The 27,594-nt window shown below is 41.2% G+C and overlaps 1 protein-coding gene across 1 annotated transcript; it reads left to right on the top strand.

Moving 5' to 3' along the window:
• Positions 1–1,939: 1,939 nt before the first annotated feature.
• Positions 1,940–15,571, top strand: LOC119854003 (sulfotransferase 6B1-like). The gene is given in 11 exon segments (XM_038397795.1): positions 1,940–1,946; positions 2,186–2,289; positions 2,291–2,381; positions 3,503–3,546; positions 3,549–3,638; positions 8,879–8,968; positions 9,529–9,655; positions 11,066–11,110; positions 11,113–11,159; positions 13,864–14,020; positions 15,441–15,571. Coding segments are annotated over 11 exon segments (933 nt in total).
• The last annotated feature ends 12,023 nt before the right edge of the window (positions 15,572–27,594 follow it).

Consider the following 27,594-nt stretch of genomic DNA (forward strand, 5'->3'; position numbering starts at 1 on the left):
GTTCAGTTCTGAGAACTTCATTGCTAAAAAGATATTGACAAACTAGGTGCAGTTCAGAGAAGATCAACAAAGATTATCAGCAGGGTGGAGGGATTGATGATTAAAGAAGATTCATAGAGTGAGCCAGATTATGCTCTTGGTTACACCAGTTTAAGCCAGGACAGAAGCCAAAGGTACAAGTCAACATCATAAGCAATAAAATATACAGTACTCCATCCTGGCACCAAAATGTTAAAATAAAATAACTAGCTTATAGATATACTAGACAATGGGTAAGGCAGTAAATAATCAAGCCTCATTTACTTTGTTCAATTCAGCAAAGCTAATAAAATAACATGCCCTTTAGCTCTGGGCAGTAATTTTTAAAAAAATACTGGACTATGAACTCATTTATTCCTGCAGCCAGAAACTCATGGTTAACGAAAAGCTAGCTATTGCTTCAGGTTTATTGGCTAGGGTGCTAAATTGGGAGTCAGTTGATCTGTGTCTACTGTCAGCTCAGCCACTGGCCTACTTTGTGAATTTTGGCAAGTTACTTCTTCTCTCCATGCCTCTGTTTTATCATCCATCCTTTGTTTGTCTTGTCTATTTACATTGTAAACTCTTCAGGGCAGGGACTGAACTGTCTCTTCCTTTGGTTATACGGCACCTAGTAATACAGGGACTTGATTTTGGTTGGGGCCTACAGGCACTAGTATAATACAAATAATAAATATTAATACTATATAGGAAATGTAGTTCTTCCTTTATTTTTAAACAATACACTACATTTTATTCAAAGACAAGATTTCTTTTATTATTCACAGACAAAAACAAACTTTGTTAACTTGAAGTTAGGGTTGCAAAGGGGAACAGAACTCAACCAAACTGCAGTATAACAAGACTGCGGTTTAAAGTTTCCCAGATTTTTGAAAATAGGAGCCTAAAGTTAGAGAGAATATCCTTAAGTCCATATTTAGGCACTGAAAATTAGGCCTGATATTCAAAATTGCTAAGTACCTAGATATTCTCCCCTTGACTCTAATGAGAAATACTTGGTACTGAGTGTGACAATTTGGGATATGGCTACATCAAATTGTGAAGTCTGTTTTGGGCCGGTGGTTGAAATATTGGCACTATAGCAACATTAACTCAAACTTGCCTTTTATGCTGCATTTCAAACACCTACCCTTACCCTGGCATAAAACTGGTGTGAGATCAGACTCAAGCATTATACGCATTTATGTGTCATCTTTAACCATTGATATTGCGACTGCTATAACTATAATACAATCAAACTTTAGTTAAGAAACAGTCTTTACACTATTTCACGGGCTCTCACTGCTTTTTCACACAACTCCAGGAACCCAGCACCCCTTGGGGGACAAATCCTGCTTGCCTTATTCAGAGGAGTAGTACCACTGACTTCAGGGCATGAGTCAAGGTTAGGAAGAATTGGATCTCCAGCAATTATCACTTAGTTATATCATTAATTTTATCCACTAGTTGTGTAAAAACAATGGTGTCAGACTATACATGTACTAACAGTTGCTGTGGCCTGCCGTTTCAAACCAAGATATAGTTCCTGGCACGAGATTTTGGGGTACACTGCAAGTGAAGGTGTGGTTGTAGCACAGGTAGGCACCTCCATGCTAGCTTTAATTTAGCTAGCTCGGGTAACAGTAGCAGTATAGGGAAAAGGTTTACTTCATGAAGTAAATTCCTCTCCAAAGGAAGGCATTCTGGCCTTGCACCAAGATGTTGTTGATATGTAAAAGAATATATTCAGCATAAGAAAACTGTAGCATAACTACAATAGACTGAACAAGATGTTGTGTTTTCAAATGGATACCTAAAATTAGGCTCCTGAATCCATATTATAGCTACTTAAATAAATGGCCTGATTTTCGAAATCGTTGAGTATCTGAAAACTTCCCTTGCCTCAGGTGGGAACTGCTGAATGCAAAGTGCAATGCGTGTTTCTCTGGGATGCTTATAGTTCCAGATATTTAGAAAGCTCGGTACAGAAGGCCACAGCCCCTTTCAATCTCAAACACTCCAAATTAATCAGTGACATTTACCTTCATGCCCAAGGGAGTGTCATTTACCATTAAATTACACGGTATATCACTACCACAATTGTTTCGTTAAAAGACAGCCTGTGTTTCAGTCTCTCTGAATAGAGAATTTCACAAACATGGATAAGAGAGCAGGAAGAAAGTAGTTGAATATCTGGATAAGGCCTTGGCTGATAGTGAAAAGGCAAACTCTGAAGACCTGCTATTTTCCTATAAGGGAATTTTGTACCCTGCTACTTTTTTGCAACCTTGAAACTTTCCAAGATCTTGATTCTTTTGAAGCCAGGAGTGATGATGTGATCCTAGTGGGATACCCCAAAAATGGTGACTATTGCTAGCTTGTTACAAAAACTAAATGTGAAATGTTATAAAGTAGTATGAATGATTAGGCAGCATTTAATACAATGATTATACATGACTGCAGTTTATAGTAAATGCAGTCCATCATGAAGATACTGTATTAGGGATTGTTCAGATGAATGAGGTGAGAAGAATAATTTCGGCCATTAATGACTGTCAATTAATTTCTTCTCCCTCTGAATATTTACATTTTACATTTTAAGTAACTATATGTCCAGTGTTTATCAGTTTAGAGAAAATGTTTGTGTGTGTCTCATTGTAGATCTGATTCAATGCAGATGACAAAGCTTTGCTAATATTTTGCATTGTGGTGATGAAAGAGCTGAGAAAACAGCTTGACTGTCAATTTGACTGAGTTTGAAGGGCTGGTGGTTGAAAAACAATTCCTTCACGTATTAATTGAGCAAGTCTCATATAGAAAAATTGGCTCAAATTCTGCTATCAGTTGCACTGCTGTAAATCTGCAAACACTCAATTGAAGCCAATGGAATGATTCCAAATTTACACAGCTGAAATGTGAGAAAAAACACAATGTGACTCACAGATATGAGGGTATCCAGATTTCACATAACTATGATAATGAGTGTTTCTGTCTATTTCCCCCACATTGATTTCTTCTTTTTAGAAGCCATTATTGTATATTTTGCTTTTGGTCGAGCTAGTACTAATGGTTTACCCTGGATTGGCAAGTAGGAGCATAGTCAATGACAATGGTGGTGCTTGCATTTATCTGTGACATGAATTCATCCAGAGAACATAGTTTTTAATTTAGTGATTTATAACCTCATTGTGAGTCGCAAAGAAATATGTGTTTCACAAACAGGACTATTCCTGTTTGTCAACAGATTATTTAGCCCAATCATATGACACTTCTGTTCACTCATAGCTTGTGTCATAAACAACAGCAAAATATTTCTGTATCAAAGTATGATTTCAGTTTTGTTAGCTACGATCCTTGAATGTTAATGTTTTTTCTTGCACAGTAATTGATACCATACACAGGTATTTCTAACTAAATACATTCAACACTTGTTGTGACAATTTTCACTTCCGTAGTCTTTAAACCAGTTTCTATCTTGTTTCAGGTACTAACTGGCTTGATCAAATCCTAAATCACTTGGAAATTACAGCTGCAAACATACAGAGAAGGAAATGAATGAGAGAATTAATATTACAAGTGAATTTCTACATCTAGAATTTGGGGATCCAGAGAAATTTAAGGTCAGCACGGGATGATATTAGAAATGTTCATATGAACTGTATGACACATTGATAAGAATTGATAAAATGTAATGGCTGAATTTTACAGGTTATAGAGGACTCTTACCTCCCCCAGGGTGTGATCAGGTCAGCACAATCAGAGTGCAGTGCATTTGCATTTCCATGGCTGGAAACCATGGAAGTTCAGACAAGGGGTGGAGAATTCATACAAACGACCTCCCCATCACGGGTTTCCTTAGATTCCGATCTGTCCCTCTCTCTCTCCTTTACACTACTACTGTCCCCATAGAATTGACTATGTGGAGAGGAGGGATTTGAGAGCCTCCACCCCAAAACAGGCGGTTAGCAATGGGACTGGGGATTGAGGAAAGATTCTATTACCCCATCTCCATTTCATTTTCCATGGAGTCTCCCATTCTGATTGCTAACAGCTCCTTCGTAACTCTCAGTCAGCGCCAGGGTTGATTTTCTGCCCCACCGTTTCCCAGGATTTCACTCAGCTGGAGAGACCCCTCCCCTTATTTCAGAGTTATTGTGGGAGGCGATGGGAGGGCACTCAGACTCTGCCTTCGGAGAAAAGGGTAGTAGGGAATAGTTCTATAGCTGCTGCCCATAAGAGTCTTCCCCTTTCGATCTCTGCACTACTCCGCAGATCTAGGTTGGCCATAACTCCATGGCAGGGCTCTACACTCAAGGCAAGATCAAGATTTGGTATTGCATTCATCTATTGTAGGAAAAGGACATTAGATAATACTGAATTGTGTTAAGTATCAGAGCTGTAGCCATGTTAGTCTATATCCACAAAAACAACGAGGAGTCTGGTGGCACCTTAAAGACTAACAGATTTATTTGGGCATAAGCTTTCATGGGTGAAAAACCCCACTTCTTCAGATGCATGGAGTGAATATTACAGCTGAAAGCATAAATATACTGACACATGAAGACAAGGGAGTTACCTTACAAATGGAGAACCAGTGCTGACAGGGCCAATTCGATCAGGGTGGATGTCGTCCACTCCCAATAATTGATAAGGAGGTGTCAATACTAAGAGAGGGAAAATCGCTTTTGTAGTGAGCCATCTACTCCCAGTCCCTATTCAAGCCCAAATTGATGATGTTAAGTTTGCAAATGAATTGTAGCTCAGCAGTTTCTCTTTGAAATCTGTTTTTGAAGTTTTTTTGGTTGAAGGATGGCTACTTTTAAATCTGTTATTGAATATCCAAGGAGACTGAAGTGTTCTTCTACTGGCTTTTCTATGTTACCATTCCTGATGTCTGATTTGTGTCCATTTATTCTTTTACATAGAGACTGTCTGGTTTGGCCAATGTACATGGCAGAGGGGCATTGCTGGCACATATCACATTAGTAGATGTGCAGGTGAATGAGCCCCTGATGGTATGGCTGATGTGGTTGGGTCCTCTGATGGTATCGCTAGAGTAGATATGGGGACAGAGTAGGCAATGGGGTTTATTACAAGGATAGGTTTCTGGGTTAGTGTTTCTGTGGTGTGGTGTGTAGTTGCTGGTGAGTATTTGCTTCAGATTGGGGAACTGTCTATAAGTGAGGATTAGCCTGCCTCCTAAGGTCTGCGAGACTGAGGGATTATTTTCTAGATCACTGATGATGTGCTGGAGAGGTTTTAGCTGGGGACTGTACGTGATGGCCAGTGGTGTTCTGTTATTTTCCTTGTTGGGCCTGTCCTGTAGTAGGTGACTGCTGAGTACCCGACTCGCTCTGTCAATCTGTTTCCTCACTTCCCCAGGTGGATATTGTAGTTTTAAGAATGCTTGATAAAGATCTTGTAGATGTTTGTCTCTGTCTGAGGGACTGGAGCAAATGCGGTTGTATCTTACAGCTTGGCTGTAGCCAATGGACTGTGTGATGTATCCTGGATGGAAGCTGGAGGCATGTAGGCAAGTATAGCAGTCAGTAGGTTACTGGTATAGGGTGGAGTTTATGTGACCATCACTTATTTGCACTGTAGTGTCCAGGAAGTGGATCTCTTGTGTGGACTGGTCCAGGATGAGATTGATGATGGGGTGGAAATGTTTGAAATCCAGGTGGAATTCTTCAAGGGCCTCCTTCCTGTGGATCCATATGATGAAGATGTCATCAATGTAGCACAAGCAGAGGAGGGGCACTAGGGGACAAGAGCTGAGGAAGCGTTGTCCTAAGTCAGCCATAAAAATGTTGGCATACTGTGGGGCCATTTGGGTACCAATAGCAGTGCTGCTAACTTGAAGATATAAGTTGTCCCCAAATCTGAAATGGCTGTGGGTGAGGACAAAGTCACAAAGCTCAGCCACCAGGTGTGCCGTGGTTTCATCAGGGATACAGTTCCTGACAGCTTGTAGTCCATCCTCGTGTGGAATATTGGTGTAAAGAGCTTCTACATCCATGGTGGCCAGGATGGTGTTTTCAGGAAGATCACTAATGCACTGTAGTTTCTTCAGAAAGTCGGTGGTGTCTCAAAGATAGCTAGGAGTGCTGGTAGTGTAGGGTCTGATGAGAGAGTCCAAATAGCCAGATAATCCTGCTGTAAGAATGCCAGTGCCTGAGATGATGGGGCATCCAGGATTTCTAGGTTTATAGATCTTAGGTAGCAGATAAAATACCCGTGGTCTGGGCTCTAGGGGTGTGTCTGTGTAGACTTGTTCCTGTGGTATAGCAGGGAGTTTCTGGAGCAGATGGTGTAGTTTCTTTCGGTACTCCTCAGTGGGATCAGAGAATAATGGCTATAGAATGTGGTGTTGGAGAGTTGCCTGGCAGCTTCCTGTTCATAATCCGAACCTGTTCATGATGACTACATGTTCTTTGTCAGCCCCTTTGATTATAATGTCAGAGTTGTTTCTGAGGCTGTGGATGGCGTTGTGTTCTGTACGGCTGAGGTTATGGGGCAAGTGATGCTGTTTGTTCACAATTTCAGCCTGTGCACATCTGCAGAAGCACTTTATGTAGAAGTCCAGTCTGTCATTTTGGAGGAGGGTCCATGCAGAATTCTTTTTCTTGTAGTGTAGGTAGGAGGGTTCCTTTAGGTCAGTGCTCTGTTCAGTGGTGTGTTGAAAATATTCCTTGAGTCGGAGACGGCAAAAGTAGTCTTCCAGATCACTGCAGAACTGTAAAATGTGTCTGGGGGTGGTGGGGCAGAAAGAGAGTCCCGAAGATAGGACAGACTCTTCTGCCGGGCTAAGTGTGTGGTTGAATAGATTAACAATAGTGTTGGGTGAGTTTGGGGTACCACTGTTGTAGCCCCCTGTGGCATGTAGGAGTTTAGATAGTTTGCTGTCCTTTTTCCTCTCTAGAGAAGCAAAGTGTGTATTGTAAATGGCTTGTCTATTTTTTGTAAATTCCAGCCACAAGGTTGGAAGGTTGGTTTTGTATGAGAGTCTCCAGTTTTGAGAGCTTCAAAACCAAAACTTCAAAAACAGACTTCAAAGAGAAACTGCAGAGCTACAATTCATTTGCAAACTTAACACCATCAATTTGGGCCTGAATAGGGACCGGGAGTGGCTGGCTCACTACAAAAGCAATTTTCCCTCTCTTGGTATTGACACCTCCTCATCAATTATTGGGAGTGGACCACATCCACCCTGATCGAATTGGCCTTGTCAACACTGGATCTCCACTTGTAAGGTAACTCTCTTCTCTTCATTTGTCAGTATATTTATGCCCGTATCTGTAATTTTCACTCCTTGCATCTGAAGAAGTGGGGATTTTTACCTGCGAAAGCTTATGCCCAAATAAATCTGTTAGTCTTTAAGGTGCTACCAGACCCCTCGTTGTTTTTACTGACTGGTGTTAGGGCCAGTGTTCCCTCTAATTTTTTCCATCCATGTGCAGAATAAATTTTGTTATGTGCATCATATCAAGGAAATATGTGAACATGTACCACCAGTAGAAACAAAAAACCTAGATATAATATATATCTTTGAAGAGTTATCATAGGGATAATTACTCCAGCCAGGACAGGTTAGGTATTTTAGAATTTACTACTCAAAGAATTAAATTTAAGCGCAAGAAGAAATAAAAATTATGAAATGCATAGATCACTCAAATAACAGCACTTTGAAAGAAGTATCAAGAAGTAACAACAACAACAGTAATACAAATATGTGTTGGGAGGTGAGTGTGAAAGACAGAGTGTGTGTGTGAGACAGAGACAAACTGTTTGTGTGTGTGTGGGGAGAGAGACAGACAGACAGAGAGACAGAGACACACACACACAGTGTGGGTGTGGGTGAGAGAGAGAGAGAGAGAGACGCTTTGCCCCTTTAAGTATGCTGCTCTTTTAAGTAGATTGGTAATCACCAGTCTGAAGCCTGCTTGTTCAGACAATATAGTAGACACCTTCAAGCTCCCCCCGTCCCACTCCTGAGCCCTGTTGTGCCTCCCCTGTTCTGTGGAGATGGGGTACAGGGGTGGGAGGGGGACACCCTGACATCAGCGCTCCCCTTCCTCCTACTCTGCACAGCAAGCAGGAGGCTCCTGGGAGCAGCTGGCCAGGAGCTCCAAGGCAGAGGGCAGGAGCAGTGTGGCAGTGGGGGGAGGGGCACCTGACATGTGTGGCACTTGGTAGACTGCTGAGTGGCCACGCAGCTTAGAGGGAACATAGGTTAGGGCCATAGTATTGCACCAAATTACTCCAAAAACAAGAGCACACTGAGGCGGTAAACACAGCAGGGTGCTAACCCTAGGCCCATGCACAGCTCTTCCACAGAAGACAGCAGTAGTAATCCACCCAAGAATGAGGGTGGGAAGGGGTGTGAAGGGAACACCAATACTTTTGGGGACACATATGATGAAACTGAAGGACCATATCAACTATCTGGTTGGACCTGCCCCTGTAGCCCCTTCTTGGCTCCGCGTACCTACTGCCAGCAGCATGACCGGTCCATAAATCTGGTAGAAAGCCAGAACTGCAGCAGAGATATTTGGATCTATACTTCCTCTCGGTCTGTGGCTTTTCTGAAGTGTCAATGGGCAAAAATGCCCAAACATTAGGGACAACGTGCAGATCAATGAGTAAATAATAAAGGATAGTGGGAGTATGAATGAATAATAATAATGAATTTCTCTTAGATTCTGCAGTATGTTAATAATAGTGAAATAGTCACCCTCTAAATTGGCAGGAAATAAATATTTCCTATTAAGTCTAGTTTTTTAAAACAAAATTCTTAAAAAGATAGTCTCTTTAATAGACTGTTATTTAATTCTATGTTTCTTTCCAATTTTATTGAAAGAGGATGAAGGAATTACCTTTCAGAAGAATCATAATAACACATCTCCCTCCTCAAGTCCTGCCGAAATCTATTTTCAAAAGCAAGGTCAAAGTGAGTCCTCATTTACAGTATCATAGAAAATACCCACTGTCATGGCATTTTCAGACCAATTTGGATTTCCTCTATGTTATATGCAGGGCCTTGTGTTTTCTATGATTTCATCTAGGTTTTATGGTTGTGAAGATAAGATTTCTGCATGTGAACTGATACAGTGTTATGTACTGAGACAGCAAACAACTGAAAGAATAGCTTTAGGTTGGGAGTAAACTGGCCCCATTCGTTTACAGGATGCATTGACACTGAAACCTAATGCTGACAATTTAAATGTTTACTGTTTCTCTGCTATCATTTCAGCAGAAATATCCTGCTAATGAGCTTAGCCATTCCTTATTTTTCAAATAAGGTAAAATTAATTAAACTGTTTCTACTTATACTGTGATTGTTAAACAAATAAACATTTTTTCTTACTTAATTTTTATTAATTATTTGTATTACCATAGCGCTCAGAGCCCTAGTCATAGACCAGGATCTCATTGTGCTAGGAAAAGTACAAGCTGTTTTGTATTGACTTTCAAGCTTTAAACAAATAATTCATTTACTTATATTTTTAGATACTGCTGCTGATTCGAAATCTAAAAGACATCACTGTATCTTACTTCCATTTTCAAAAATATATGCCTCCACTTCCCTCCTTCAGCTCATGGGATGAGTATTTTACAGCTTTTATGCATGGAAAATGTACACTCTGTTTTTCTATTTTTTAGCTATTCTGATTAATTAATGGATTGGCAAAAGTGGGCACTGGGATTCAGGAAGACCTAGGGCAGATTCTGATCTCAGTTGTAATGTTATAATTTGAGAAGAACTTCATGGTCTTAGTTAGAGTTATTCTAGATTTATAAATGATGTAACTGAAATCAGCCTGTGACCACTGAAATCAAGAGATAATTCATTCGATGACACTGACTCCCTCTGCGATCTTGAGTAAGTCAGATAAGCTTTTACAGCTTAACCACCATTACCGTGAACCTTATATAGTCTGAAACACAGATTTAGGAAATTAAATATGAGTTATATTACTGACTATGCTAATACAGTACTTATTAAAATAGACATAAGTATATTGGTCTAGAAATCCAAACCCAATATTCTAACTCAAAACAACTTCCCCCTAAACTTTTCTTTCTGCTAATCTATGCATAAGCTGAATTCATTTACTGGGTAGAAGGCTAAAATTCTTCCCACTGGTGCATAAAGTAGGGAATAGAGGTTACCAAAATGTTTTCAAATAATTGTTTTTTGGGGGTCAAAAATATTTGCTGACTTCAGGCTGAATTTGGTAAATAGTTTTGTTTGGAAACAAAATTTCTAAACAGAGGAAACATTTTGTTTCAATCATTCTGAATCATTTCATTTTGATTGTTTCAGCTGTAAATGTTTTGTTAAACTTTCTATTCAAAATGGCATTTCACTTTCAAATTTGGTCAGTTAAAGAAAAAACTACGAAAAGAGTGAAAAGAATCCAAAACAGCTTAATCAAAATGAATAACTCAAAATAAAATTTGTTTGGCATCAAGTGAAATATTTTAGTTGATTCTAAACTAATTTTTTTTCTACTTATTTGATTCAGCAAAAACAGAAAATAATTAAAATTAAAACATTGGTTTTGGTTCAAATCAAACCAGATTTTTTTTGGATTTTTTGATTCACTGTCTGAACCAAAAAATCCATCACCCACTCAGCTGTAATAGCGAACAGTGCAAAGGAGAGCTTTCTTTTTGACCCAGCCAACAGTCAGACAGGATGTCTCCCTGGCAAACAGGAGTGCACTGGAATGTTAGGCTGGCTAGCTTTCCAGCTTTTACACTATGTCCTGAAGGTGTTTAAGAGGGTATTTAGTCCTTTCGACCTAGCAGATGTGTGCTCTTCCATTAGTGGCTAGTACTAGCCATCAGAGAGAAGGAACACTTATTGCTTCTGTTCAGAGGAGCAGTGGCAAAACGTGTTACTGTAGTCCTCACCTCAAAACCCTGTCTGATCCCATGAAGTCAGCCTAAGCCTATAAAAGGAGTCCACATTCCCTGTCTCAGTTCATCTTTACCTCATTATTATTGAATCATTCTGATTTTCTGGGATTTTTTTCTCCAGTGTGCTGGGGCTCCTATTTCGATTATTTAGTTGAATGGAACAAGCATATGGATATGAAAATATTATGGCAATAGCCTATGAAGAGCTGAAAGAGGTGAAGTTAATACTGTTTAAAGGAATCTTTACTTCATACTGAAATAGTGCATAGCAAATGATAACAACACATCTACTCAGCCCATGCAAGGCCTATACAATTCATTTTGTTTTTGACAGAAACCGACAAAACAGAAATGTTGATGAAAATGTAATCAAAAAGCCACATTCTATAAAAAAAACCGCATGTTTCAGTGGAAAATTTTTAACCAGCTCTACTTAACCCTATGATGAAATAAGTCAGATGCAAATGTCATATAGTCCTGGTGAAGACCTCTGAATAGGGTGGAATTTCACCTTCTGTGACCACCAATGTGCCCAGAAACTTGACTCTAGGAACAAAGAGACTTTGGAATGAATAAGACCTACATCTAATAGTATCCATTTCATGGGGAAATCATTACCAAGAGCCAACATCAGCCTTGCTGTAATCAAGTGTAACGCTGTTATCTTCAAATGGATTTTCACTCACTTACACCATTTAGCCCTAAGATTTTTTTTAATATATTCTGTCAACATGAGCCAGTGGCCTAATATTAAAAAATACTGAACGACTACAGTTCCCACTGGTTTGGCTGGGGCGTGTGGGTGCGCTTCATCTCTGAAACTCAGAACAAACATCTTCACCATAAAACCAGCCGAGTTTTTCAATCCTCACTCAGTCAAAACTTCAAATTGTCTTCAATGGGACATTTTGCCAAAATGGAGAACAATAAGATATGGCCATATGTAACCCATGTGGACTAAAATGCGGACGTCTCAAATCTCACACGAGTGAGCTGGATGGGAATGTATTCTACATATTGCATTAAAACCTAAATTACAGTAACATGAAGTGTGTGAAGCACTGACAAAATCCACAAAGCCACCTAAGAATGATTTCCATTTGTAAATCAAGGCTGTCTTTAGCATGCTTTCCTGTTATGCCCAGCTACCACAAAGCATATGGAGAGTGACCATGGGGAAACAATAGGTTAAGTGGAAAAACCGTGTTCAGTTTGCAGTCTGATTCTGATCCCGACACCTAACCTTGTTAAGTGAAATGAATTCACCTGAAATTTCACAGATGTGATAAAGGGCAGGGTAGATTTTTTTTCCTGGAAAGCTTGCTGCAAATTGGACAAGGTGTTTGGGAGATGATTTAAAAAAATAAAATAAAAACAGGGTGATCTAATTTCTTCAATGCCTGCAGTGTGGTACCTTGGCCCCACACTAAATCTATTTAGAAAAATCCTAATGCAATCTCTCTTTCTCGCTCTTTAAGAGATTGTCAGCTTTCCAACAGAAAATGCTGATTCAATGGACTCTATATGTTCCCATGGGAACATGTAGATTGCTTCAATACTTTTGATGGAAACCAGGCAGGCCGGCCTACTGGCCATCCTGCCTCCCTGCTTTCCTGCTAGCTCACCCGCCTGCCCACATCTCTGTTCCCATGCTTCTTGGCAGCCTCAGAGGTGAAACTGGGGTTGTCCCGAGCTTTCAGGCTCCTTGTTCCTCAGCAGCCAGGCTCCTTGCAGCCCATCTGCTGAGCAGTTGCAGAGCTGGGCTTCCAAGCTCCCTAAGCTACCAACAGTGGCGGATTAGCCACTGGGTCAATGGGGCCCGTGCCCAGGGGCCCCAGCCACTTGGGGGGCTCTGGAAAAAAGGGTGCCCCAACCTGCTCCACCAGCCCGGTGCTCCTGCCTGGGGAGCATGATGAGGGTGCGGGGGCTTGCCCCACTCCCCGGCAGGAGCACCAGTTGGGTGGAGCAGGCTGGGGCACCAGTGCAGGAATGCCAGGCAGGGCAGGGCAAGCCCACATGCCCCAACCCCATTTCCCCAGCAGGACTGCCTGGAGGGGAGTGAGGGGGACTGCAGGCAGAAGGGGTGGGGAGGGGTCCCCACTTGCTGTGGCCCAGGGCCCCACAAAACCATAATTCGACTCTGGCCAGGAGTCTGGGTGGCTGGTTTCCACGGATGCCTGCTTCATGAATGGACAGGTGGGATCCTAGGCTCCCTGAGCAGCTGACTCCCTAGCTCCCTGGGCTACTGGGCTCCTTGGCTGGCCAGGACTCCAGGCTGCCTGCCAGGTAGGTGATCTGGGTATCCCAGTGATCATATTTCATTTTGGAAACACCACAACATTTCCACTATAGGAACATTTCAGCATGTTTGAAACAAGATATTACAGAATTTGAAATGTTTGGCCTTTCATCCCAAATCTGGATGAAAAGTTCTGCAAATTCAATTTTTTTGTGGGATGGAAATTCTGTTTCCTGGCCTGTTCTAAGGGGCTGCCTTATTTGATTAATTTATTTTATTCTCCTAGTTTTCCTCTTACTATTTTTAGGTCCACTATTGTCAAATCCCCTTAGAACAACTCTTTCTGCTCACTGTTGTATCTGTCAAAATGCACTGTCATTTGGTGTGTGAAGGGCACAGCCACATATAAAAAGTATAGAGCCCAGTCTTCATTTAGACAAAGAATCCTACTTGCATGAGTTAGGAGTTGAGGACAAGGCTCGTTGTACAGAAGCTGTCTGAAAATTAAAAGCTATTAGAATTCCTTGGTAATGCAAAATGAAGTACTTTCACAGAGCAGAATTACCGTGAAAAATCTGAAAGTATGAACCCTTCAGAGATACTGTTATAATTACTCCACAGGTGCAATCCAAATGGAGTGTTGTTTCAATAATATTCACTCTTATCTTCCTTTTTTTCAGAATCAGAATTTAGGACTGAAAAAAATAGCTAACTTCTTTGGGTTCTCCCTGAGTGAGGAAGAGATTCAGACTGTTGTAGAGAAGAGCGGCTTCAAAGCTATAAAAGAGAAATCCTCCAAAACTCATGGAACATTTGGGAAAATTATCTTCTGTAAAGGTAAATTTCTGAAAACTCCCTATAACTCATCACTAGTCCCTTGCAGTGAAGTCATTGGCCAGCACCTCTAGCTGTCTGGGTGAACTGAAGGCGCAGGTTCTGATGAGGTCTTGGCTCCAGCATCCCAATCTTTCAGGGCTGTTGTAAAAGTCTGGGACATCACAGACTTGGCAACTCAAGCTTGCTGGTGTGATGTGAAGGCACAGTCCCCTGCAAGGGTTAGTGGCACAGGACCTCTGTCTTGCTGGGATAGTATCCAGGAACCTTTTATTGCTGGGCCGCTGGCCAGGGAAAGACCTCTCTCATGCCATTAGAGTAGCACTTATATCCCCTACTGTGATGAGCATGTAACATCCACCTCCAATCCCAGGCCAAAGACAAAATCCAGAGTGCATCCAACTCTAGGTGTTGAACCAGACTGTCCCAGGGCTAATGCTATGCCTGTCATTGGTGGCTGTGGAATCTAGGGCTAACGTAGAAGTGCCACAATCAGTGCAAAAGTTGAAATCATCTAATACAATTGCTGCGGTGACTCTGACACTACCACTGGTTAGCTCAGGAAGGTACTCCTAGATACAGTGGAGTTACCTGTAGCTCACATTAGTCTGGGGCTCTATTATCTTTCATTGGGATTTGACTGCATCCCGTCCATTGAGGGGAGACCACGCCTGTTTCTCCCTCAGCCTCACCACTGGCCAACCTCTCCTGATGTGTGGATCACATGGGCTCCAGAGAAAGGGGAGGATGATGTGAAGACAGTTCACCCCCACCTTCCATAGAGAATACATCAGATTTGTGCATGGAGGTTCCCCTTTGTGGATCATGAATCATGGGACCTTATCAGGCCCTGAGTTAGGATCTCTGCTTGTCACAGGCTGAGGGTGGCACACAAGAACAGAGCTGCTAATGGGGGAGTATGCGTGGAGAATCTGATGTCTTCCCCTCTATTTATTTAAGAATAAGTACCACGCCTAACAATACATGTGCTTAGTTTGCAGTTTGAAGACCATCTTGTCAAAAAAAAAAAAAGCTACAAACTTGGGGCCAAATCAGACCTGGTATAAATGAGTATAATGCCTCTTGAATTTAACAAAACAAATGTTTCTGGGGCCAGTTATTTCTGAGATATGGTATGACTAAAAAAAGAAGATTACCAAGAACTCTACCTGTATTTTTAAAAAATCCTACATCTTAGAAATGGCTTCACCAATTCACCTCATACATTGCTGAAAAAATTCTCCGGTGGTCACAAACCTCAAATGTAGAGTCTCAAGAAGAAAGGATCAATTCTAAGGGATATAGCTGGGGGAATGAAGGTTGTGATGTGAAAAATCGGCCTTGCAATGGAAAGCCACTTCAACCAAGGAGTGATGATCCTTTCTCTCTAACAAATTATTATATATTTTTTTAATGTTTACAGGAATGGTTGGTGACTGGAAGGACCATTTTTCTGAAGCTCAGAGTAAAGAAATGGACAGAAAATTTGAAGAGTGTTTAGCAGGAACTAAACTGGGAGAAAAGATGAAATATGAGTTGTATTGCAAGGCCTAAAGAGCAAAATTTAATGCAACTGTTTCCCTTAGTAGGATCTGTTCACTTGTTTTTGTACACTTGAAAAATCATCTAAACTTCTGTGTATCCAATTGTAAATAATTATGTTCTAGTTCTTAATACCAGCATTTTATGTCAGATGTGTGCCTTAAATCTGATACCTCACCATGCTTAATAGATCTTTTATGTATGCAGATGCCCATTATATGGCATTGCCTTAGAAAGGAGCTCTAGAGTTCATTATCGTCTACACTATTCTGAGGAGGTATCAGCCAGAAGCACCATCAGTTATTTAACCACCCTATCAAAATCAATTTAATCGGAGAGCCAATTCTGCACTGAGAAATCCCTTGAAATTCATGGGGGTTGAATTTGATGAAAACTAGTGCAGAATTAGACTTAGAGTGTCCAGACGATCCAGATGTACAAAAGCGACAAAAAGTCCACCAAATAATATTAATGGCAAAACTAATCTAACGTGACTTGAATCTGGCTATCTTCTGGTGGAACATGTTGATTCCCTCCAGGATAACTGTTAGTCAAGCAGCTTTTCTGTTTCTGTTTTTCTGCTTGCATTCATTATTTGTATGTGTCCTTTTAAATCTTTGATTTGATAAGTGTATTAAAATGTTACTAATTGGTTCTTTTTTTCTCAATCAGAGAGGGTATGTTGGAAGTCTGGTTAGGGCTGCCAGTTTTGTTTGGACATATTCCTAAAGGTTTTATGACATGACATAATCTTTAATGAAAGATTCTTTAATTCCTGGAGTCTCCAAAACAATCCTGGAGGGTCAGCAACCTAGGCCTGGTACAAGATAGAGGAGCCCTTTGGCTTGAATTATTCATGGTCATAATCTCTATGCAGAGTAGCAAATGTTTGTATCATTGCTGCAAACTAACTGGTCTACTCTGGAAGCTATGGCTGAGATTTTCAAAGTCAGGGCAACTGCACTGAAATTAATGGGAAATTAATTAATTAGTGGTTAATTCTCCTAGTTGGCTTTGAAACTCTCGGTCTATCTATTGTACTCTTAGCATAACCATGCTATTGCCAAAACATAGGACACCACTGCCCTGAGAAGATCTTGAGGATACAAAATCAAAATAAAGCACGAAGGCTGGAGACCAGTGGGGCGTTTTCTCATGGCACATCTGACCCATTCTGGGCAAAACCAGGACACATGTATCTGATATAGCTGCTGGTATCATTGTGCTTCCTGAGCTTTTGTGAATGACCCTTTTAAATCTACTCCTTTGTATTAGCCCAAAAGGTTGGGTGTTTCCCTCCCACCCCATCAGACTCAAATTTCTTCTCTCACTTCACCCAGTTTTGAAACCATGATGTCAGTGTGTATTCCAAATTTAGAAAAATAAGTTCTCCCATTCCTATTTTTTTGGTTACTTGTTCTCAAAAATAGTGTTTGGGGCAGGTAATCAGCATGCAGCCTTCTTGTCTGTGTCTATCTAGCTATAATATATAGATGTTTCTAGTTGAAAAAGCAGAATTTTCCTCCTGAGAAATTTGGATATTTCTACATTTATTTTCACTCAAAATATCAAGCCCAAAAGTCAAGATAGTGAAATTTTTCACAGAACGGTAAGTTCTGAAATATTTCAGTTCAGAAATGGTGATGTGTTTCATTTCTACATTTACAACTGAAACAAAATGTTTTGACATTCCCAAATTGAAACTTTTCATTTTGGCCTGGTTCAGCATTATCGTCCATGTCCTTCTGAGTTGCTGTGGTGTCTCGCAGGAGTTGTAGTTTAGGTGGCTTAGACCCCCATTTTCCTCTATCAACCAGGCTCCCAGGCCAGATTACATCTGCATGATGCACAATGTTTACTCAAGCCCCATGATTCACTGTAGAAGTCAGAGGGGAGACTGCGGTGTATCATGGGAGACGAAGTCCAGAGAGGGAGCCTAGCCCATAGAGGAGAATGGGGATACAAGGCACCCCAACCGCAGCTTCCATGAGACATTGCACTATCTCAGGCAAATACTGATTAATGTCAAACTTGCCTGGAAATGAGATGTTTTTACTTAGGCATCCAGACCCCAAACTAAATATATTTCATTTTGATTTCTTTTGATTTGATTTGAATCAAAAAATTTCAGCAAGACTAAAATTTTCCAGAAACTGCATTTTCTGCCAAAACACGTCGTCAGAAAATTCCAGACCAGCCCTAATTTCTATGTATAGATGTAGATACAGACTGTAGCAGGGTGCTGGTGCAAAAGCACCTAATTAGCCCCTGCCCAGTCAGCTCCAATCAGGGGAAACAGATTGGAGCTGATGGAAAAGGCCTGATACTGGCCTGAGGATTGGCAACACCTGCTGGCCTGACAAGCCAAAGCCTATAAAGGCTGGGAGGGAGCCAGAAGTCAGAGGGGTAACCAGGGAGAAGTCAGTCAGTCAGTCAGTCAGGGAACTGGAGGCCTCCTAGCTGAAGGCTGACTCTGAGGTGGAGGTAAAAGAGGCTGAATAATCCTGTAAAGCTTGTAAATAGATGAATACTGGTGGTGGGATAACGGCAGGTAAATAAAGACACGGGTGTTGCACAACCCTGAAGCCTCTCTGAGCCTTATTGGGGACAGCAAGCGGGCCCCAGAAAGAGGGGCGGGTCATGGACCCTGTTACACAGGCCAAGATTGTCAGAATTGGCTAGTGATTTTCAGTGTCCAACCCAAGACACCATAAAGGAGCCTGTTTTTCAGAGGACAGATGCGCAGCGCTTTCTAAAAACCAGGGCCCTTTAAGGAGTTTCAAGCTGGGCACCCAAAAAATTGAGGCAACCTAAAACCACTAATTACTTTTCAAAACTTGGGCCACAGTATGTATGTATGTCCATATATTTAATTCCAAACAGTGTGCCTGTACGTACGTACGTATGTATGTACACACACACACACACACACACACAGAGTGAATATGCTGTCAGAGTAAATCCAGGCGAGAAAAGGGTTGGAGAATATTACTTCAATAATAACTCCTTTGCTGTGGCTGCTTGTACGAGATATTACACTGCCCATCACCATCTTCTGGAAAACTCTCTTTGAAATCCTTTAAAATACTTACAAATGCATGTGCAATTTAAGGCTCCACAGTTAGTCAGTTGTTTCCTCCTTAGAAGAAAATTCATCTTTATGATCTCTAAAATGGGTTTAGCAGAACACCCCCAAATCTCTGTACCACAGAAGGACTAAGTGCAGCTTGTGTACCATACATTCTAAGGAGCAAAACCTGCTCCCCTCCCCAGATACAGAATGTCCTGAACACTCTGGAACTAGTGCAATTCCACTGTGCGGGGGGGAGGGAGAGAGGTAAGGATTTGGGTAGCCCACCCATCACTGAGATTTGCTTTGCAGAGCTCCCTGTGCTGTAGCAAGCAGAGAGTACTGGGTTGGGGGTGGATACGTTATAAACAGAAGGTTTGCTGGCTGATATTCACACACCTTGGGTATGCTGAGGCGTGAGGGTATGTCTACACAGCAACTAGACACCTGTGGCTAGCCCATGCTGTCATAATATAACGTGTCTCCCCCCTCTCCCCAGGGAAACCCCTGGAAAGCAATTTGGCCTTGTGGGGCTCAGCCTGCGGGGCTGTTTCATTGTAGACTTTTGGGCTCAGGCTGGAGCCTGGACTCTAGGACCCTGTGAGGTGGGAATGTCCCAGAGCTCGGGCTTAGCTGTCCTATCTTATTCCCCCTGAAGTGCATGACAAAGACCCCATGGACTTTGATGGGGTTTGGGCTTAGGCTCTAGGTGTGGCTGACTGTTTTATCACTAAGATCCTAGCAAAGAGATCCACCACAACTCAACTCACCCTTGGCAAAAGAGAGTGGGAGCGCAGAGGCCTCGGCCCTTGCCCCCACAAGGACATGGTGTACGATCTTTGTCCCTGCAACCATCACACAAATGAGTTAGGGTACGATTTCCCCTCCAACTCACACTCGGACACAAATACGAGATGGATCATGACGTCCCCTCTCCCCACTAGCAGTCTGCATACAACCCACACATGCATGAGTAGGAAGAAGCAGTAATCCAGAGCTGCTTCTCTCTGTCCCCCATCCCGTGGGCCAGAAAGAGCAAGGTAACTTATTTTCAGCATAGTTTTTAAAATACTTCATACAATATCTCTTTAAACTCTGACTAATCAGTAGATTTGATCTTCCTCTTGACTCAGTGGTACAACAAAGTTCAATGTTTGTTAAGGCTCATACAGTACTTCATCATAATCCCTATAGGTATCCTTGGGTTCACAATAAATTGTTCACTGCTGTAGCCCCAAAGAGCCACCAGAGGGCAAACATCTATTAATTTGCAGAGTTGGAAAAAAGAGGAGTCTGGCCCTGGCCCCAGCCATGTGCCTTACGCAGGTGTGAGCCCAGGAACAGGTGTTTTGGATTATACTGAAATAGAATGCTGGGGATAGTTTGGATAAACATACTTTCCCAAACCTATTGCTCTGGGCTCCTTTTGTACTGTCAGATTGGAAACTACTTCCTTCCCCCACTCCTAACCCTCACCGCCAGTTAAACTCAAACCAGATGGTACCTCTCAAAGTGAATAAATGCTTCTTTCTTTATTTAGCGAAAGAATAATCTAGATGAAATGTTAGAAATGCAAAATACAAAAGTCAGATGATAACTGGGATTCCACAGCGATGGAATCAATCGCATGACCATGGGAAAGGCTTCCTCAAAGATATTGTGGTAATAAGCCATCAGATTTGATGTCTTTACTGGAAAGAATTAAGGGGTATATTTTTCATTACATTTTTTGTCAAACATAGTAATTAGAGATCAACACTACTTTGCGTGTGTTTAGTGTCTAATGTTTCTTTATTAAAACTTTGATTTTTTGCTTAAAGAATCAGCTGTCAGCAGAAAGTAGAACATAGTCACCGAGTTTGGTAATTTGCAAACTGATTGCTCGGAGTGGCTCTTGAAGGCATTGTCTCATTGTCTTCTGGAAAACAAAGAAACTCAGGAAAACAGGATTTGCCATACAAGAACAGATCCAAGAACCATCTTATCACTTATCATGTTGCCAACAACAGCCAGTCCTGGATGAATGAGTGGAAAATCCTAGCTACAATGCACCTAATTTTGCATTTGTGCATTACAGGCTGGAAGAAAGAAAACATTCTTGACCACAACCAATTAGCTTGTGCTGTGTAACATTAGATGATAGAAAATGTAATGCTTTATTTTTCTGCCTCTTTGCTCACCCTCAGACCTTCATTATTTTAAAAATCAAAGTACACAAAACTGGGACTTTAATAAGACTGAATATATTCCTTTCAAAATCAGAGTGTTACTCCTGATGGCTGGTGACTGTCACCCACTAACTGGAACCTGCTGCTTGTCCTATGGCCAGGTACAAAAAGGGGCATCAGAGAAGTTTTTCACTCCCCACATACTCCACATGAGATTTGCCTCTCCATGGCTCAAATGAACAATCCGTGCCACAGGTACATAGTCTTTAGGACGTGATCCTAAGTATCTCTGAGACAAAGTCTGACAAAAGGAACTCTGCTGAATTATTTGATTCTTTGTGTGTGACTATGTTTATTTAGTTTTATACTACTTTGCACTCCAAAGGCACTCTCTGAAGATCTCAGAGAACTTTCCAAATATCAGTGCAGTTACGCTCGTGGCTGTTGTGAAGTTAAGTATTACTATTCCCAGTTTACAGATAGAGCACAAAAAAGTTAAATAACTTGCCCAACACGACAAAGAAAGTTTGTGGCACAGCCAGACTGACCGCCCCTCCCCCTGACCAGTAGATCTGTACCTTAACCACAAGACCACCTTCTTTTGTTTCCCAGATACCACTTTGTGGAACGACAGTCTCCATTTTGGATGAAGCAGTGACAATAGTCAGTATTCAGTCTGAAAATAAAGGATTCTCCTTAAAGAGTACTTCTGCCATGAAAAGTGCCAATGTGAAAATGGAATCTTCATGCTCAACAGATCTTCTCCTTTTGGGTATGCAATAGTATTGTCAATCCCAGGCCTTCCAAAATCATGAGTCTGACCTCAAGAAATCATGGGATTGGCTTAAAATCATGAGATTTAAAACAGAAAAAAACAAAAAAACCCAGTAAATTTGTGGCTTTTTTGTTTGCCTTCTGGTTTCTGAGTGTTTAAGACTCACTCGGGGCACATTTTCCAGCTTTTGTCTGCAACCATGAGGGCTAGAAACATGTTTATTTTTTAAAAAAGCAAGATGAAATTTTCACATAATCACTTGACTGAGGGAGCTGGGGCTTTTAAGAAAATATTGTGAGTCTCACAATACTGCAAGAGTTGGCAACACAGTGCAGTGTCACCCCTCCTTTTTGTTCAAAGTGTCACATTTTACTACTGTCAGTCCCCTGGAAATAGGGTGACCAGATGTCCCAATTTTATAGGGACAGTCCTGATTTTTGGGTCTTTTTCTTATATAGGCTCCTATTACTCCCCAGCCCCGTCCTGATTTTTCACATTTGCTGTCTGGTCACCCTACCTGGAAATAATACAGAAGAGAGCATGAACTGGATCCTTTCCTGGCTCATGGATCATAAACAGAATTGGTAACTAAGTTTCATTAGAAGGGCTATCTGTGCAACCCCACCATTCTCAAATTATGTGTTAAGTCACACCTGTGCAACCCTATGAAATAGCAGAATTACGCTGGTGGAACACAGGACATAAATTCTTGGCCAATTAAGTTGCACATGTTGAAATGAAAGCAGCATTTGGCCTGCAGAATCTTTAGGTAGGTGATGTCACAAACCAGAAAGAACATTGTTTGGCGTTCAGAACACAGGCTGAGCTTGTCATCCGTTTAACACTCTTCACCCCATCTTTTTACTTAAAAACATTGCAAATCTGATTTGGAGCCACTGAGACACAATAAGGTCACAAACCTGCAAACATTCATTCTCTGTAACTTTAAGCATGTGAGTAGTCCCACCGAAGTGACTGGTACTACTCAAGAACTTAAGGTTGCATAATCCTCATGCTTTATACAGCAACATTTGCTTTTTAAGTCCAAAGGCAGGGAGAGAAGCAGTGGGGACAAGAAATGGATTTTTGTTTGAATCCAGGGCAGGGCAACTCAGCTAGAAGAACCCAGAAACATCTAGAAATAGGGTGTTGCAGTTATTAGACATGCTTAGTAACTGTTTTGGAAGCTGTACAGTTTCCAATAAGGACAAACCATCTTGCAGGGACCACACATATTCACCATCTGAGAGCAAAGCCAATCAGACATTAGAGAGGGGAAGGTTGTAGACACAGGAGATAAAGACAACCCCGTGGACTCAGTGGCTGATCGATGCAGGACCAAGAGATATGCCTGTTGTAAGACTTGGGTGCCAATGCTATGCTGGATACAGGTGTTTGTTGTGTTTGCTCTGCACACAATGTTAAGAAATGAGGAAACCAGCTGGACATAGTTGGGCTCCAAATAACCACATTTATTAACTATATATAAACATACATAGTCTAGCTACTTATATACACTGCTGCTCTATTAAGTTCTGGTGGCTAGTGCAACAGGAGACAGGGAGGCCTACTAGAGGGATCACAGTCTACTTAAAGGAATATTATCCAATTCCTATACAATTCAGAGTTATTCCCACTTTACTGACACCCTCAGTTGAAGTAATGAAAGGTCCACCACAGTGTATTTTATGGACCCCGAGGGAGAGTTGGAGGGGAGCAATTGTCACACCTTGAGGTTACAGAGTCTATTGAAATAACATTTGGCTTTTAGCTAACTACTTCCTACTAAGATTGTGTCTCAGTTAAAGAGAAAAGAATTAGAGCTCAGGGAAGTGAGGGTCTGTAGATCCGTCTCTGACTTAGTTGCTTTGGTGGGGATAAAATAGAGCCCGATGGACTAGAGTGACAGCCTTTTAGATATCCACAGGAAACTGTAATTTTATATGCTGATCCCAATACTTGTACCACTTGGGATACAGGCTGCAGATTGCCTATTTTACCAGCTACTGAGAAGCCAAGTCAGCTATTAACCCAAAGACTGAAGCACTGCTAGTTGTGAGAATCCCTAGACTTTTGTTTGCTGACAAGACTGCAGTGTCTGAGAATAAAGAATTGAGACGTTGCCAGTCTTCTCAAGCTCTGAAGAGGATCCAGGTGACAGATATACATATTAAGGCCACACTGTAGAGAATTTCTTCTCTAAAAAAGGATCAGAGGGAATATATGTATGTATGTATGTGTGCTAGTGTAACAGAAGTCTAAATGTTCCATTGGAACCCTCCATGGAATATACATAATGGCCACAAAGGGGTGAAAGTCAGTATAAGGAACATCAGTAGATTTACTACTTAGTAGCTTTTGTTTAAAAGTTTATCGTAAGTATTCCAAATATTATTTACAATTTTTCATGGGTATCAAAGGTTTGTTTACTAATCATTATGGGGTACCGGCTTGGAAGCTGTCACAAGCACCTACATTCAGGGTTTTGCAAACAGTAGCCCTGAGGTTTAACTCTGTGTAATTCTTTTCAAAAAGTCTTGAAAGGGCAGAACTCTGGCCTGTGCTTCAGCAAAGAGTTAAGCTGAAGTGCAGGAAAAGGGAGTCTCCTAGAACTTTATAAAATTTAACCCAAGTATCTGTAACACAAATGGCACCCAAACAGGGTCTACCACTTACTACATTTGCATGAGTGTTTGCAGTATGATGCTCTGTATATGGATCCCATAGTGCCCAAACTGCTTTGCATGTACTATTGTCTTCTAATTTTAGTAATTTTCATAGCATTGCATTTTTGCATGGCACAATAGTGAAGAAACATAAAATAAATGAGAACATACATACTATTGCTCTTTTAAGGGTACAATCACTAGATGGCACTACAGGCTAAGATAAACAACTGCATATTATTAAGACTAATTCTGAGAATTGCATTAGTTCTGTTCACTTTCATGGGAGAAGTTAATTCTCATTTAAAAATAAATTGGAAATAAAAAAATGTTTTTGGTTATGGTACAGAAACAGAAGAAAGATAAAATAAGCATCTCATTCTAATGATATTGATTTCCATTTGTTTTTTTATAGACTACTCAGTATTTCTCAGCCACCAGTTTGTGGACCAGCACTGGTCCCTGAGATCATCCTGACAGTTTAGGAAGGGAACAAGTCCGTCTCTAGCATGAAAAAGGTTGAGAAACAGTGGACTACATCTTTTATTCAAAAGGATCACAAAACAATTTACATTGCAGATATATATCTATTCCAATATCACCATTTTTGACAGGCATTTACAGAATTCTTGCCTGCCGATTTTGCAACCTTCAGTTTCATTGAGACTGTATCAATAAGGGTTGCTTGGTTTACATTAATCAGTTAACATGTTATTTCATTAAACTGTATTTAAAAAAACAAACAAAAAAACAAACAGTATGCAAGCACCATGCAGCCTAAGGTCAGAGGGGTACACAGGACCATGGTGCTCCAGCATGTAATACGGGCAGAGAAGTTGATGTGTGTTTGGGGGAAAGGGTGCACGCCTCTGCATCACGCCTTCTGGTCCCATCTTTCTTACAAGGACCTTGGCTAACCTGGTCCCTCCTCCTTAATGTCCTTCCCTTCTCTTTCCCACAATCCAATGTAGTTTTGTATGTGCTCTAAGGTGAGTGGAGACATTGGCAACAACTATGAACCATAACTTCTTTGTACACAAAGCAAATGAATGGACAGAACCATAACTTCTTTGTACACAAAGCAAAGCAAATGAATGGACAGTATTTAACGTCTAGATTTTTTGTTAATTTGCCAGTTTGTAATGGAGACAGGCAGGAAGGATGAAAAGCAAAATTTGATCATCTATTTTTTTTTTTGCTTTCTTTTAACAAATACTGGCTTTCTGTCAGTCACCCCCATAAGGCCTCACATGCATTCTTTAGGGAGCTCTTGCTGTGCTAGTTGAGCTCAAGTGAAATGTAGTATTTTGTATTTCCTTTTGTATTTATTAAATGTGTCCACACAGCCTTTGGCTGTACAAATTTGAAAACCAAGTAGTTTGTTGATCTCTGTCAGCTCTATGTAGAATCCCATCCAGAATAAACTAGACACATTTCCCACTGCTACCTCTGCAGGCAAAGGCCTGAGTAAATAGATGAGCCACACTCCCTGTCCAGAAGGTCAACAGATGTGCATTCTGTCAGATCAAGGGAGGAAGCAAAATTTCACAGCAGAGAGTTCTCCACTGGCAACTCCCTGCCACCAGTGCCTAAGTCTTCAAAACTAGGGGTTGCTGGCAAAAGTGATCCGGCTGAGCTTGTGGAAAGAAAGAGAGAGGTGGTCTTGAATTGAGGCAGTTTAATATCTGACATGCTTTCTATCAGTGGGGGGTGGGGGTAGGGGGTTAGAGGCCCCAGTCCCGCAAACCTGTACTCATAGAAATAATTCTATTGAAACTGAGGGATTATTTACAGGAGTAAATATTACTTACATAAGGAAGGCCGGAAAGATCTGGCCATACATTGTGCACTTGTAGGAAAAGGACTATGATGATCTAGAAGGTCTTTTCCATTTCTAACTCCTAGGATCCCATGAGCCAAGCTGACAGAGAAAAGAGAAATATTGGGTGCCAATCTGCCTGATTTACACCTGTGTAAGTGACAGGAGAAACTCCAGTTCCATCAATGGAGTTATGCTAGTACAAAAGCAGCGTGAGAGGAGAATCAGGCCCCAAGAGTGGTTGCATGATGGCCAAAATATTTTAGCCTTTATTCAATATTAGGTTGACTCCATTGACTTGAACCCACTTACTGAATTTAGCTCATGATGAGTGGCTGCTAGCAGGTATGATAGTTGTAGCTCTGCTTGATCAAGCCAAAAGAGATGCTATGATATTTATTGTATTAGCTCCCAATAGAACAATCCATCAACTTTGTATGTATTCAAACCATAATTAAGGCAAGCTGGTATATGACAAGCAATTATTCATAATCCATGAATAGCAAGATGTTGGGTATACAGCTAATGTCAGGTGACAGCTTTTCCTTGTTGACATTTTGAGAAAACAAAACATTCATTTAAAGGTGAGCTGAGGTTACTTGGAAAGCCTTTTTTTTTTAAAGGGTTTAAGAACTGTGTATGAGCACAAGTGGAGGACAGCATGTGGTACCCACTGATTTATTTTAGCCACATTGTAAAACATATTTTTGTCTTTTAGCTACCTGTCAAGACCTTTGTTCAGGGTTATATTACTCCTGCCTGAGCTGAATAAATCACAAACAATGCAGAGCAGACCATTTTCCTGCACTCCCCATATGGCAACGGTTACCAAACATTTTTGTTAAATTGTTCCCTGGTGACTGACTGACATATGGACCTCCCAAGGCTGTTCATGTCCCCTCACTCTTGGCATGCTTGCCACCATCTCTCCTTTTGTCTTTCCTCTTTCTCCTGTTCTTTCTTTGTTCTCATCTTCTTGTTTTTTTCTCTCTCCCCCCCTCCCTTTATCTGACTACCTTCGTTTTTTCTCCTACCTTTTCTTCTCCATCCCAGCATAAATTCGCCTGCTCCTAGGCCACCTCCTGTTTCCAAAACCTGTAATGTTTTGTGTCTTGTTTAAGCACGCACTAAAACACTAACACAGTCCATTTCTGGCCAGTCCTATTCCCAAGAGCTCATTCTGACTGCCAAGCAGGGGTTAACAGGACAACATAACTACCACTCAACAACCATGATGAGACACAAACAGAAGAATGGTGGCTATCCTATTTTGATCTATTTGAACCACTGATGCTGGGCTAACAACCCCATCTTTCTTGCTGTTGTCTGACACTAGCCCAGAAAGCCAGATGTTCTGAGCTAGTAACTTCAGAAAGGCATGTCTGTGTCTTGCTTTGGTTTCAGTCTAGCCAGCTACAGCTAGAGATGTTGACCTAGTGTCACAGAGACTTCTCTCTTGATATCAGCCCAATCAGATAGAGGAGCAGAGCCAGTGATCTCACATAGGCCTGTGCTTTTACAACACGCATCAAAAAAG

The sequence above is a fragment of the Dermochelys coriacea genome, chromosome 3 (assembly GCF_009764565.3).
Source record: "Dermochelys coriacea isolate rDerCor1 chromosome 3, rDerCor1.pri.v4, whole genome shotgun sequence".
NCBI classification, from domain to species: domain Eukaryota; kingdom Metazoa; phylum Chordata; order Testudines; family Dermochelyidae; genus Dermochelys; species Dermochelys coriacea.